Below are 13,045 nucleotides of genomic sequence, written 5' to 3' on the forward strand. Positions count from 1 at the left end.
CTACCCATAGTGCCTGAGGGGTCTACTCCAACGACCGCGTGTGAAACTTCGCCTCTGAGGCGAAGCTGCCCATGTCTTCTTGTGGGCTCAGCCTCTGAGCACTTGGCAGGTGTCCTGTGACTCTGCACTCCGTTGTTTAGTTCAGGACAAGTATTTATGGCCACTTGTCAAGTACCAAGCAGCGTTAGGAGACAGGGGAAACTAGAAAATCTCTGGTGCTACCATATCCCAAACCCTCTCCTTCCCCACATTTTTTATTGTCCTGGCAAGGCGGCCCAGGAAGTGTGACTTGCTGGGATGGGGGATTTCCTGGCTTGGCTCTTTTCTACGGCTCCAGAGGATAAATGAGAAAACTATGGGCATCGTCTGTGCCCCCTCTCCTCGGCACTGGCAGTGGGCACTGAGGGCTACCTGAGCGGGGCAGTAGGTTTGGAGTAGCTCTGGAGGGCCCAGGGGCACTTCCTAACAAGCGGGGCTGAGGAGGATGAAACTGAGGTGAGCCTCTGCCCTTCTGCGCTCTTGATTCTCTCTTTGTTTTCTCCAGACGGACCAACAGGCCGAGGCCAGGTCCTACCTCAGCGAGGAGATGATCGCTGGTGAGTGAGAATGTGCCACTGAGGGAGAGGAGATTAGGTGGGAGGCTGACAATCCAACCGGCCTCACTCATCCCTCTCTGCTTCTCCCCCTGGTAGAGTTCAAGGCTGCCTTTGACATGTTTGATGCTGATGGTGGCGGGGACATCAGCGTTAAAGAGCTGGGCACCGTGATGAGGATGCTAGGGCAGACACCCACCAAAGAGGAACTGGATGCCATCATTGAGGAGGTGGATGAGGATGGTGAGTTGGGTCATCCAGGACAGGGCGCGGTGGGGAGAGGCTCAGGGCGTGCTGGGCTAAGTGTGCGGCCCGCTCCCCGCAGGCAGCGGTACCATCGACTTTGAGGAGTTCTTGGTCATGATGGTGCGCCAGATGAAAGAGGATGCGAAAGGGAAGAGCGAGGAAGAGCTGGCAGAGTGTTTCCGCATCTTTGACAGGTGCGTGTGGGGTCTGGGTTCACGGACTTGGGAGCAGATGGAGAGCCTGCTGGCCTGAAGAGAATGGGCAGGCTGGCCAGGGTCAGGGTGTGAGCTGAGGCATGGCTCCAGCAATCACCGGTTCTCTGTGTCCTGCTCTGTCCATTTCCCCCCAAAGGAACGCAGACGGCTACATTGATGCTGAGGAGCTGGCTGAGATTTTCCGAGCTTCTGGGGAGCACGTGACAGATGAGGAGATCGAATCCCTGATGAAGGACGGAGATAAGAACAACGATGGCCGCATTGACTTCGACGGTGAGGGCCAGAGGGAGCTCTGAGCTTTGTAGGTGGGGCTGGGCGGTGAGGGCCAGAGGGAGCTCTGAGCTTTGTAGGTGGGGCTGGGCGTAGCCTGATTACGTTCCCTCCCACTGTCTTGAGGCCCGGTACGGTGCTCCGGCCGCTTAGAGCGACTAGGCGCCCCTCTGCGAGTGGAGAGCCCAGGCCAGGTCTCTGCCCCCGGAGAGGTACCCCTGAGCTCTTCCCTCTTTTTCTCCGCAGAGTTCCTGAAGATGATGGAGGGCGTTCAGTAAGGAGCCGGCCTTCGTTTCCACCCAGATCGCAGGTCCCCTGGGTGTGGACAACTCCACCCTTGCCTTCCCCGCCCCACCAGGGAAGGGCCGCTCCTCCGGACTTTGTGACTGGAAGGAATAAAAGCTGACGTTGCAAAGCTGGCCTGACTGCCGGGGTAATGATTGAGGGTAAGGGATCTTAGGGGTTGCCTGGCTGGGATCGGGGATCGGCGGTATATGAAAAGGAACTGGGTCACGCGAGCCAGAGGCACGGGCGGTGGAGTGCTTGGCGGTGCTCGACCGGCTCTACAGGTTCTACCTGCAGCAGGCGCTGGCCGTGGGCAGCTCGGCAAGTGGGCTGCAGGAAGGGGAGCCGCTGGGTGACCTGACCACCGGTCGAGCAAAAGCGCCTGAGACAGGGCGAAGGTGTGTGGAAGCTGGAACCCGGGAGGGGGCAACGCTTCTTTTCCCTCACCATTTTTGGAAACTCTTGGGTCTTAGGTGCAGTACGTTCACACTCTGCAGGTCCATCCTGAGGAGGAGGGATCTTTCCATCCACCCCAGACAGCTGCATGAACTACTTTGTTCAGGCGCAAAGCTGGAAGAGAGCGTCCTTTCTTTGGTCCCTCATCTCCCTCCCTTCAGCCCCCTCCATTTTTCTCCAAAGGGCCTAAGGCGTGACCTAGCTAAAGTGAAATTCTATCCCGAAGGATGTGCCTTTCTTAGGAACCTGGCGTATTCGTCAACCCATAAGCCCGGGCTCAGATTCCGTCTCCTCCCTGGATCTCAGCCCCCAGTGATTCAGACAGCGCCATTAACCTTCCCTACCACTCAATTGCTACCAAGCCAGAACTAATTGAGGGCAGTAATTAGCCTTGGGTTTGACCCCTCTCTGCCTGTGATAAATCCAACCTCTCTGTGTCTCAGTTTCCTCATCTGTAAAACGAAGATAACGAATACTTACGGGGGACAGGAGTTCTAGAGTAATTGTGGATGAAGTAGAACAGCTCCTGACACAGAGCAAACATTTAATAATGTTGGCACTGGGGGCTGGAGAGATTGCTCAGTGGTTAAGAGCATTGACTGTTCTTCCAAAGGTCCTGAGTTCAATTCCCAGCAACCACATGGTGGCTCATAACCATCTGTAAATGAGGTCTGGTGCCCTCTTCTGGCCTGCAGGCATAAACACAGACAGAATATTGTACTCATAATAAGTAAATAATTAATTAAAAAAATTTTTAAAAAAAGTAAATAAATGTTGGCACTTACATGGTTCTGGAGATGGGGCCCAGGTACACGCTAGGCAAATGCAGGGCCACTGGCCACATTTCTACTCCATTCCATTGTATATAGCATGTGTATCTTTTGTTAATATTAGGGTCACCCTTACTGCTGTTCTTTTTCTTTTCTTTCTTCTTGAGACAGGATCTCTCTATGTAGCCCTATCTAGCCTGGAACTCACTCTGTAGACCATGCTGGCCTCAAACTCACAGCGATCTGAGCGGCCTGCCTCCCAAATGCTGGGATTAAAGGTGTGCGCCACCATGCCAGCCAGCCTGCCACCATTCTTGAAACCCTGAATTTTACCGTTATTTTATTCATGATTACAACCCACCCTCTCCATCCCTGTTCTGTCTTCTTCCCACGGAAACATTTTTATTCTTTTAGATTTATGAGTGTGAATGTTTCACCTACATGTGTGTCTGGCACCACCTTTGCCTGGCACCTGAGGACACAAGATGGTATTGAATCCCCTGAAACTGGAGTTACAGATGGCTAGGATCCACCATGTGGGTGCTAGGAACCGAACCCAGGTTCTCTGCAAGAGCAACAAGTGCTCTTAACCACCGAGCTATCTCCTCAGCCCCTCCACTTAAACTTTTTTAAAATTACATTTATGTCCCATGTGTTTGTGGGTGTGTATTATGTTATATGGGTACATAGAGAGGTCAGAGGACAGCTTTTGGGAGACATTCTCCTTTCGAGCGACCTGGGATTGAACTCAGATTGTCAGGCTTGCTGGCAAGCAGCTTCCGGTTCCTCTTCCCCTCTTGCTCCACTTGTATACCTCCGAGCTTCTGCTTTCAGCCCGCTCCAGTGCTGGTGTTAGAAAACGCCAATGTTTATCCAGTACCTACTATGTGCTGTTGTTGCCCATTCCGTCTTAGCTCAAGTCACCACCTTACTTCTTGATAAGGTATTATCTTCCTTACTCTAAACTGCAGCCAAAAGGGTCTTTCTTTCCTTCCTGTTGACTGAGGTTCCTGCCCCGCCCTGTACTGCAGCCGTTAAGTCCCAAAAAAATCGCACAGAGGTCTACATTAATTATAAACTGATTGGCCTAGTAGCTCAGGTTTCTTATTAATTTTTGGTTTTTTCGAGACGACAGGGTTTCTCCGTAGCTTTTTGGTTCCTGACCTGGAACTAGCTCTTCTAGACCATGCTGGCCTCGAACTCACAGAGATCCGCCTGCCTCTGCCTCCCGAGTGCTGGGATTAAAGGTGTGCGCCACCACCGCCCGGCCCTTTGTAGCTCTTGTAGACCAGGTTGGCCTTGAACTCAGAGAGATCCACCTGTCCTGGAACTCAACTCTGTAGACCAGGCTGGTCTGGGACTCAGATTTGCCTCCCATGTGCTGGGATTAAAGGCATGTGCCACCACTGTTCTTAACTAGTTACAACTCTGGGTTCTTGTGACAGAGGAGGTCAGCTGACCAACACCACCTTAAGGACCACACGTCCCAGCCTTCCAAGGCAGACACACAAATACAGCCACTCCAGCATTCATCTGGAGCCGATTTAGTGTGGAGCGGGGGATGGTTCCGAGCACTCCAGTTCTTAGGCGTCCTCTTAAGTCTGTTCTAGGTGGCACCTGTGCCGTTTCCAGGACCACACCTTTTTCCTTTGCTACAATTGCAGACATGTCTCATCGTGCTGAACTCATACCAGTTTTTGGTGTGTATAAGATAGGGTCCTGATAACATGCTTCTGCCTTAGAACTCCACATAGACCAGACTGCTACTGTGTTTCTGGGGACTGAACACAGGGTCTAATGCACGAACCACACCCTTTGCTCAACATCTTGTATGTTAACTAGACCACAGCAAAAGTAACCTGGGGTTCACCAGAAATGCAACCCTGACAAGATCCCAAGTAGGTTTGCCCACATTACATGGATTATAAGAGAAACACTAACTTCTGAACTGACAATTCAATTTTCCTTTTCCACATGTGGCTGTAAGGGCTCAGGACTGAGGATGGGCTAACAGTAGTTAACGGGGCTGGCTAGAACCTTCCTGACAGGCCTGTTCCTCTGCCTGGCCTCCCTCTTCCCACAGGCCTGCACAACCAGCTGCTTGCTGAGCTGACGACTTGGGGAGGGTCCTCATGGAGATGGAGCAGGAGGCGAAAGTGCCCCCCAATCCCTGGCATAAAACCATGTGTGGGGGACCTGAGTTCAGAGCTCGGACCTGCTGTAGGGTAACCTGAGCCCCCCATATAACATCTGTTAGAAAGTGGGTGTCTAGTGCTTCCCTCTCCTACACATTTTTTTAAAAAAATATTTATTATGTATACAGTGTTCTGTCTGTGTGTATGCCTGCAGGCCAGAAGAGGGCACCAGACCCCATTACAGATGGTTGTAAGCCACCGTGTGGTTGCTGGGAATTGAACTCAGGACCTTTGGAAGAGCAGGCAATGCTCTTAACCTCTGAGCCATCTCTCCAGCCCTCCTACACATTCTTGAGCTTAAGGGTCTGGCTTAGCCTCATCTGTAACCCTACTGGCACTGTTCCTGACAGTCACAGTGCATGCTGTAACTCAGAAACGGACATTAATCTGGGGTTGGAACTGAACCCAGGACTTCACAGGTATTCAACATGCTCTCTGCCGGGGAGCTATACCTCCAGGCAAACAAGCATTATCGTGACACCCACTTTATTGGTGAAGACTATATGCAGACACACAAGGTCACACCCTAGTAACCTACATTCAGCCCCACTGTCAATCAGCTGCTTCCAACCCTGGAACAAACAGGCCAGCACCCAGATCTTAAGCTAGCTCCCCTCTTGTCCCAAGTACCACTGGCTGAGGGTAACTTATACAAAAACAATCAACGTGTATTTATTTAATATACATTGTAAAGGCTTAAGCAGACTTAAGTTAAAAAGACAAATAAAACAAAAATAACACCACAGTGTAGAAATCAAGGAAAGGACAGACCACCTAAGAAAAAAGACGACACAAGGAGAAGCTGGACATCTTGTGTCAGGGCTCTTGACTGGAGACCTGCTTTGAATAGGTTTCTTGCAGGTACTTCTTAAATGCTGGAAGAGAACAAACAGGTCTCAGGTGAGTGATAGGATGGGGCAGCCGGCAGGGCCTGTTCTCCCTGCCCAGTAGATATCCCCCACTGTTGCCATCTAGCTGGCTCCTTTATTGACTTGCTTCCAGAGTCCAGGAAAGGTACAGGAGACAGGGCTTCTCCATGTAGTCCTGGCTGTCCTGGAACTTGCTCTGTAGACCAGGCTGGTGTTGAACTGAACTCCTTTGAGTTCTGCCTGCATCTGCAGGTACCACTACCACCCGGGGTCAGGAGACACATTCTACCCAAAGATCCCGTTATCCATTTAAGTACGGAGGAAGCAACAGGGCAACTCATCACAGGGTCCCTCTGAAGGCTGGAGAAGAACCGACCTGTGGGGTTTTTCCAGAGCTCAGCAGCGTGTGTGTTCAATGGGCTATCGATGTTGGGTTCTGTGGATGGAGTAAGAACAGTCAAGGGTTAAGAGGCAGGTTCAGGGGAGCCCTGGCAAACTCCCACCATGGTGTGCAGGAGTGGGTGGTCTCAGAAGTTACCTCCTAGCAGGCTCTGGATAGACAGCAAGATGGTCCTGACATCATACAGCGCGGACCACTTATCCTTGAGGATGTCCAGGCAGATGTTCCCCTGGGTGTCTACGTTGGGGTGGTAGCAGGGCGTGAGGAACTTCACCGTGGGTGCATTGTAAGGGTAGCCACTGGGGAACTCGAGTGAGAGTTTATACCTCAGGTCTTCATATACCTGGCATTGGGGGGAAAAGGGCAAAGTAAGTCCCCTGTGCACCCCTCACCCCCACATTCTATTCAAGCCCCAAATAAGGCCATGACTTTCGAGTCTGAAATCTGACCAGCAGATAATGAATGTGGTAAGTTGGTTCCCGGTGCTTTCTTCCTATCTGGGGGGATATCAGTGACCTTTTGGTCAAAAGATTGAGACGGGGCATCCTGAGGGCTACCAGAGAAGTGCAATTAGTATCTTAGTCAATGTGAAAATTCTGCCAGGAGGTGGTGCCACACGCTTTTAATTCCAATACCCAGGAGGTAGAGGCAGATGAAGCTCTGTAAGTTCAAGGCCAGTCTGGTCTACAGAGCGAGTCCCAAGACAGGCCCAAAAGCTACAAAGGGAAACCCTGTCTCAAAAACCAAAAACAACAGCAAGGTAAATAAAAGAAAGTAAAAATTCAGATTTGACTCCGATCCAATTTCTGATTTAAAACCAGATCCGCAGCAGTGGGCAGCTGCTTGTTGTGGCCTCCCGCTTCACCGTGGTCTCTAACTGGCACTGCCCAAAGAGCCCTTTCCCATTGTACTCAGAGAACATGGCCACAGGCACAGGGGACTCAAGTCGCCTCCTCTGTCACACTCAGTAAAGTGACCCCAAGTCCCACACCACACTTACAGTGCCGGCTGCTCCATGGATGGTCCCTACCCATTTGAACAGGTTGTCTGATTCAGGGAAGGCGGAAATCCCTTTGTCACCAGACATCTGTGGGAAGAAGACATCCAACTGCTGGATTCCAGAGTACACTTTCAGGCATAGCCAAAGGGGTCACTGGGGGAGTGCCTGCCCTGATAGCATTATAGTCAGGCCCTAAACAGAGCAGCTGGAGTCAAATCACAGGAGGAAGGAATGGAACAGGGAAGCACATGAAATTTAAATTAATTATATGGCATTAGAACCTGTGAATTGATATTTAGGGGGATACAGCAAAGGCCCACCGGAAGAGAGAATTCCAAGGTCTGAAGAGACTAGAAGGGTGGGGAGGGTGAGGTCAGAGCTGGGGCTGAAAGTAGGCAGGGATGAGCCCAGATAAGCCCATGACTCGGGGAAGCCGGCTGCTGTGTTCAGAGGATTTCCCATAAGAGAGTAAATTACACCCAACGGATTAGCAAGGAACCTGAAGACGGAAATGTAACTGATAATTGGGTGAGGGATGAGAGGGAGGGCCAATTGATCTTAAAAAATGGCGTCACTCACCATGAGGGTCATCAGCTCCTGTTGTAGCCTGCAAAGAGAAGTAGGGGTCACTTGTGGCATGGCTGCTGCCACCCGACTATCATGTGGAGCTGTCATGGAGGCCTCGCCTCTTCTTCGAAGGCACACTCGTCATCCACAGGAGGACCCGGGTGAACCTTCTGCTGCATGTTAAGCCCAGAGCTCCTAGGGCGTCTTCTGAGAGCGGCCTGGCAGCGCCCCCAGCCTTTCATCTCCTGCGTTCCTGGTGCCCCTCTTGTGTCCCATGCCTCACCGGCTACCAGGGATGAGGCCCGGGGATGAGCTCCGCACTACTCACCTCTTGCCCACCGGGCCCCGGGCGGCACCCCCGCTGGGCTCGGCTCCCTTGCGAACGGCGGCGATGCTGGCGGCAGCTGGGTCGCGGTTTTGCGAGGCCATTCCGAGGACGCTGGCAGCGGAACAGGACTGCGGAGACGAATGAGCAACTGCGGGGCTCCGGGCCGCCGCCCGCGTTTGAATCCTAACTCTCCTGCAGCGAGAGCCAATCACAGGCTAGCTTGGGTTTGATCCAGCCAATGGGCGCCCCGGAGCGCTTTGCCTCTGCGCAACCGCTAGGCCACCCAGTAACGCGCCGCGATTGGACGACGGGGCCTATGTCTGACAGCCGATTGGCGGGGAGAGCTACCATTAACTAACAAACCGGTAGCAGATTGGTGGCCATTGGACCGACCATTAAAGGGTCAAGAATACGTTTACACGGCCACCCCCCCCCCTCCAACACCGGGCGCCGGGTCCATAGGGAGCCAGAGTCCGGTCACTGCTGCGCGCGCAGCCAGGTGTGACCTTGACTTCTTGACACCACCCCCCTCGCCTTCACTTCCCAAGCGTTGAGACTGAGAGCACTACACGCCTGGCGGTGGCTGGACCTCCGTCCCACCTTGTGGTCCCTCAGGCATATGCTCAGCGGGGATCACTTTTTGACAGTGCTCTCGTCCCCCAAGCTGGAAGTCTTTTTCTCCTCATCCTATTTAAAATGACTTAACTACCTGTTTGGGTCCCAAGAACTTAAAAAGAATTTAGGCAGGTGAACCTAAGGTTGCCGGTTGAAGCAGATTGTTAGAAAACGTGGTTCCGGTGGTGCACGCCTGAATCCCTTGGAAGGTGGAGACCCCAGGTTATCTTTAGGCTAGCCTGGGCTATATGAGACTGTCTCAAAGAAACAAAAATGTCTTTAATCCCAACACAGGCAGAGGCAGGCGGATCCAAGTTTGATGTCAGTCAGGGTCACACACAGATCCTGTCTCGGACACCCAGTCGTCTCCACAAATGTAATTGTCTTATGGTTCTCCGGTAGGTTTGCTGTGCTACCTCTGCAGGTCAGTGTTAGCCTGTAACACTGGGGTAATAAAGTCCAACAGCATTTTCCTTTTGGTCATCAAACCCCCGGCGGGGCTAGCAGTCATTGCTCAACATTCCCTAAATTGGAAAAAGGACAGGGAGACTGGCAAAGGACACAGTTTTCCTAGTAAGATGAGGGGTGGGCCTGTGGTGGTCCTTTTCTGGTGTGCCCAGTACTTCAGCCCTTGTTCATCAGCCCCCAGTAGGCAGTCATTAAAGCAGGCTCACCATCTGTGTTTATTACAAACTGTTTAATTGTCCAATAACTTTAAAAACAGAACCACATGCCAGTCCGGGTGCTCTGCAGTGAGTCACTACAAACTAGCTCACGTACAGCTTAATGCTGCTAAGAATCAACTAGACCCAGTCCCAGGAGGGCCTCAGCCGGTTGGGAGAGAGGGTCTTAGAGGCAGGCTGCCAAGTGGAGTAGCCAGAACATCTGGCTCAGGTCTGGGGCGGTGCTTCAGCAGCACGATGCTCATTTTCAGTTCGTAGTGTCTCCATGTACTTCCGCATCTTCTCAACCATCCAGGATGGCAGGACAAAGGACTTCAGCTCCTCCAACTTCAGGTCCAAGCATCCTCTGGGGAGACATTGGAGGGATGGTAAAGGGAGGGTGATGGCCTCATCCGTGTGCCCACCGAGGCAGATGGAGGTCCGAGAAAGGCCCCTTGTGTTTTACCTGTAGTCATCGCTGGCAGCCAGGTCTCGGATGTCCTCCTCAATGAGAAGGTAGGCCTGGAGGCAAGGGAGAGGGGTTAAGGCCTCTGAGTCATTTCACATGGATTCAGAAACAGTCTATTAATGTGTACGGCCTGCTACCAGCCAGACTCAGGATGCAGCTTACCGATAACCTGGGAAGAGTGTGTAGGAAGACACTGGAGGATGGCTCCAACAGCAACTTTACAGGGGGAGGAGTAGATACCAGTGACTAAGGAAAAAAGTTGCTTAGGTTGTCCCTGATCTCCTGAACTTCATGATTCAAAACGGACCCTGTCTCCCCAGCCTCCTGAGTAGCTGGATTTCAGGCATGTGTCATAGAGCCTGGCTTTGCTGATTATTTGTGGCTTTTACACACATGACTTGTGTGGTTTATAACAAAATGGTGACAGCTAGCAGAATATGGAGAAGGGAGGAGGTGGTGTTTGCCCTGGGGACTTAGACAACTTGGTTTTGAGTTTGTGTAGAAGGGCGGGTTCACTCAGCAGCGCTGCTGTGCAGTGGCTGTAGCACCGAGTTCTCCCAGGTCTGTACAGGGCCACAGCCTTCAGTCCTTGAGCTCACACGTGGTATCTGTTTTTGTTCCTATAGCTCTGACTGGCCTGTAATTCTTGTAGCCCAGGCTGGCCTTGAACTCATTGCAGTATCCCTGCTTTATCCTTAGAAGTGCTGGGATTATAGGCTTGTGCCACATACACAAACACAACGCACACTAAATGAGATGTAATAAAGTTTTAAAATTAGTATTGGGGATTAAACCTGGGGTCTCACACACATACCAGGCAAGCACTCTACCCCTGAGCTATATCTCCAGCAGCCTGCCACATCTCCTTTTTTTTTAGATATGGTTTCATGTAGCCCAGGCTAGCCTCAAACTTGTCATATAATGGAGGACGAAAAACTCAAGTCAACATCTGGTGCTTAGGGAGTCTACCAAATTGGAGACAAGCTGTGGCCAACAGCTCGTGGTCCCTGGGTGGGTTGGGTCCTTGGCAGTGACCAAGAGCTGGACTTGTGGTCCCCGGGTTGGTTGGGAAGAGCTGGACTCATGGTCCCTGGGTTGGTTGGGTCTTTGGCAGTGGCACATGTGAAAACAATGCTCACCATCTTTCCGCCTGTTGCCCGCATATGATGCTGCTCAGCTAGCCAGTGCTTGTCCTGAGGATCTGCCGCGTACTGTGAGGGACAAAGTCAGTGGGGGAACACATTAGCTTAATAGGAAGGGTTTTTCTCTCCCCCCCCCTTTTTTTTTACAGTTCTTACCAACCGGACTGTCTTAGTTAAGAGTTTTACTCTTTTCTTTCTTTCTTTTTTTTTTTTTTTTTTTTTTTTTTTTTTTTTTTGAGACAGGGTTTCTCTGCAGCTTTGGAGCCTGTCCTAGGACTAGCTCTTGTAGACCAGGCTGGCCTTGAACTCATGGGGATCCACCTGCCTCTGCCTCCCGAGTGCTGAGATTAAAGGTGTGCGCCACCACTGCCAGGTTTAGAGTTTTCATTGCTGTGAAGAGACACTATGACCACGGCAGCTCATTTATCTAGGGTGGTTTGCTTACAATTTCAAAGGTTCAGTCCATTATCATTATGATGGGAAACTCAAAGCCCGCCCACAAAGTGACACACTTCCTCCAACAAGGCGATACCTCTTAATAGTTCCGCTCCCTTTGGGGGCCATTTTCTTTCAGACACTACAGGGACTCTGTCTAGGGTGTGCATAGCCAAGGGCTCATGAATCTCTAAGAGTGCAGACTGAGCCAAGCCCAGAAAACTTGGGGTTGCAAACTAGTTGCTGGAGATTGGGTTAGTGTCCACTCTCTTTTAAGTCCCTGTGGTAGCTTAAATATAACTGCCTCCCTCTCATAGGGAGTGGCACTACTGGGAAGTGTGACTTTGTTGGAGTAGGTATGGACTTGCTAGAAGTAGGAGTCACTATGGTGTAGGCTCTATGCTTAAGCCACACCCAGTATTGCAGATCACTTCCTACTGCCTGTAGGTTAAGATGGAGGAATCTCAATTCCTTCTCCGGCACCATGTCTGCCTGCAAGCCACCAATACGCACCATGATGACAATGGACTAAACTGTGAGCCACCCCAATTTAATGTTTTTCCTTTATAAGAGTTTCAGTGGTCATGGTGTCTCTTCACAGGAATAGAAACCTTAACTAAGATGGTCAGACCCTTCTTAAAATACAGCATTTCTGGAAACAAGTGACAGTTACTTTGGATCTAGCCTGTTTAAAATGATCACAAGTGCCTTATAACACCTATAATTATCATGTGGTCAGTAATTTTTTTCTTTCTTTCTTTTTGGTTTCTGATAGGTTATCACTATGTAGCCCAGGCTAGGATTAACTCTGGATCTTCCTGTCTTTGCCTCTGAGTACTGGGCCTGTGAGCATGTGCTAATTCCTGGTAAGACTGTATTTCCTAAAACAAAAGTCAAGAAATAGCATCATGTAAACCACCTGCTTCTAGAGTTCGACAAAGATAAACAAGGCTGAACTTCTTAGCACCTGTCTGGGTGGTGACTCCCTCCAGACCCAGCGGTGCCATCTGTAGAATGTTAAGTAGGACAACCAGGCACAGCTGTCTCAGTTATGGTTCTATGGCCGTGGAGATATGTGGCCATGGCAACTCTTTTTTTTTTTTTTTTGGTTTGTCAAGACAGGGTTTCTCTGTATAAAAGCTCTGGCTGTCCTGGAACTTGCTCTGTAGACCAGGTTGGTCTCAAACTCAAGAGCTCTGCCTGCCTCTGCCTCCGGAGTGCTGGATCAAAGGTGTGCGCCACAGACTGCCTGGTGCATGCAACTCTTATGTAGGAAAACATTTAATTGCGGTGGCTCCTTACAGCTCAGAGGTTTAGTTATCCATTTAATCATGGTGGGAGGCAATGCAGCATGCAGGCAGACGTGGTGCTGGAGTAGAATCCTTGCATTTTGACTCAAAGACAACAGGAAGGCCGGGCGGTGGTGGCGCAAGCATTTAATCCCAGCACTCGGGAGGCAGAGGCAGGCGGATCTCTGTGAGTTTGAGGCCAGCCTGGTCTACAAGAGCTAATTCCAGGACAGGAACCA

The 13,045-nt window shown here is 51.1% G+C and overlaps 3 protein-coding genes across 4 annotated transcripts in view; 1 reads left to right on the top strand and 2 right to left on the bottom strand.

Moving 5' to 3' along the window:
* Window positions 1–1,645, top strand: part of Tnnc2 (troponin C2, fast skeletal type) — an 8,988-nt gene extending 7,343 nt beyond the window's left edge. The window contains exons 3-7 of the mRNA XM_026787274.1: window positions 545–596; window positions 693–836; window positions 919–1,033; window positions 1,191–1,327; window positions 1,571–1,645. Of these exons, the coding sequence (XP_026643075.1) occupies window positions 545–596; window positions 693–836; window positions 919–1,033; window positions 1,191–1,327; window positions 1,571–1,602 (480 nt within the window). The 3' untranslated portion in view covers window positions 1,603–1,645. The remainder of the gene's footprint in view (window positions 1–544; window positions 597–692; window positions 837–918; window positions 1,034–1,190; window positions 1,328–1,570) is intronic.
* Window positions 1,646–5,680: 4,035 nt separating this feature from the next.
* Ube2c (ubiquitin conjugating enzyme E2 C) lies at window positions 5,681–8,355 on the bottom strand. Its single transcript, XM_005362908.3, has 6 exons — window positions 8,195–8,355; window positions 7,879–7,906; window positions 7,300–7,386; window positions 6,438–6,642; window positions 6,276–6,335; window positions 5,681–5,905 (listed from the first exon to the last, which is right to left on the bottom strand). Exons 1-6 carry the CDS (start codon window positions 8,293–8,295, stop codon window positions 5,847–5,849), a joined length of 540 nt encoding a protein of 179 aa, XP_005362965.1. The 5' UTR covers window positions 8,296–8,355; the 3' UTR covers window positions 5,681–5,846.
* A 1,132-nt stretch (window positions 8,356–9,487) lies between these two features.
* Dnttip1 (deoxynucleotidyltransferase terminal interacting protein 1) overlaps window positions 9,488–13,045 on the bottom strand; it is a 23,346-nt gene continuing 19,788 nt past the window's right edge. For both annotated transcript variants that reach the window (XM_005362910.3, XM_026787098.1), the window contains exons 11-13: window positions 11,080–11,151; window positions 9,938–9,993; window positions 9,488–9,838 (exon numbers count right to left, since the gene is read on the bottom strand). In XM_005362910.3, the coding sequence (XP_005362967.1) occupies window positions 9,700–9,838; window positions 9,938–9,993; window positions 11,080–11,151 (267 nt within the window). In that variant the 3' untranslated portion in view covers window positions 9,488–9,699. The remainder of the gene's footprint in view (window positions 9,839–9,937; window positions 9,994–11,079; window positions 11,152–13,045) is intronic.

This window comes from Microtus ochrogaster, linkage group LG8, assembly GCF_000317375.1.
Source record: "Microtus ochrogaster isolate Prairie Vole_2 linkage group LG8, MicOch1.0, whole genome shotgun sequence".
Classification (NCBI taxonomy): Eukaryota; Metazoa; Chordata; class Mammalia; order Rodentia; family Cricetidae; genus Microtus; species Microtus ochrogaster.

Excerpts from the sequence above, each read along its gene's own strand:
- Ube2c (XM_005362908.3), bottom strand. The coding sequence starts at position 8,295 with ATGGCCTCGCAAAACCGCGACCCAGCTGCCGCCAGCATCGCCGCCGTT. Across the intron at positions 6,643-7,299 it reads TCCATGGAGCAGCCGGCACT|GTATATGAAGACCTGAGGTA; the intron begins GTAAGTGTGGTG and ends CCCCAATGCCAG. Across the intron at positions 6,336-6,437 it reads TATCCAGAGCCTGCTAGGAG|AACCCAACATCGATAGCCCA; the intron begins GTAACTTCTGAG and ends CTCCATCCACAG.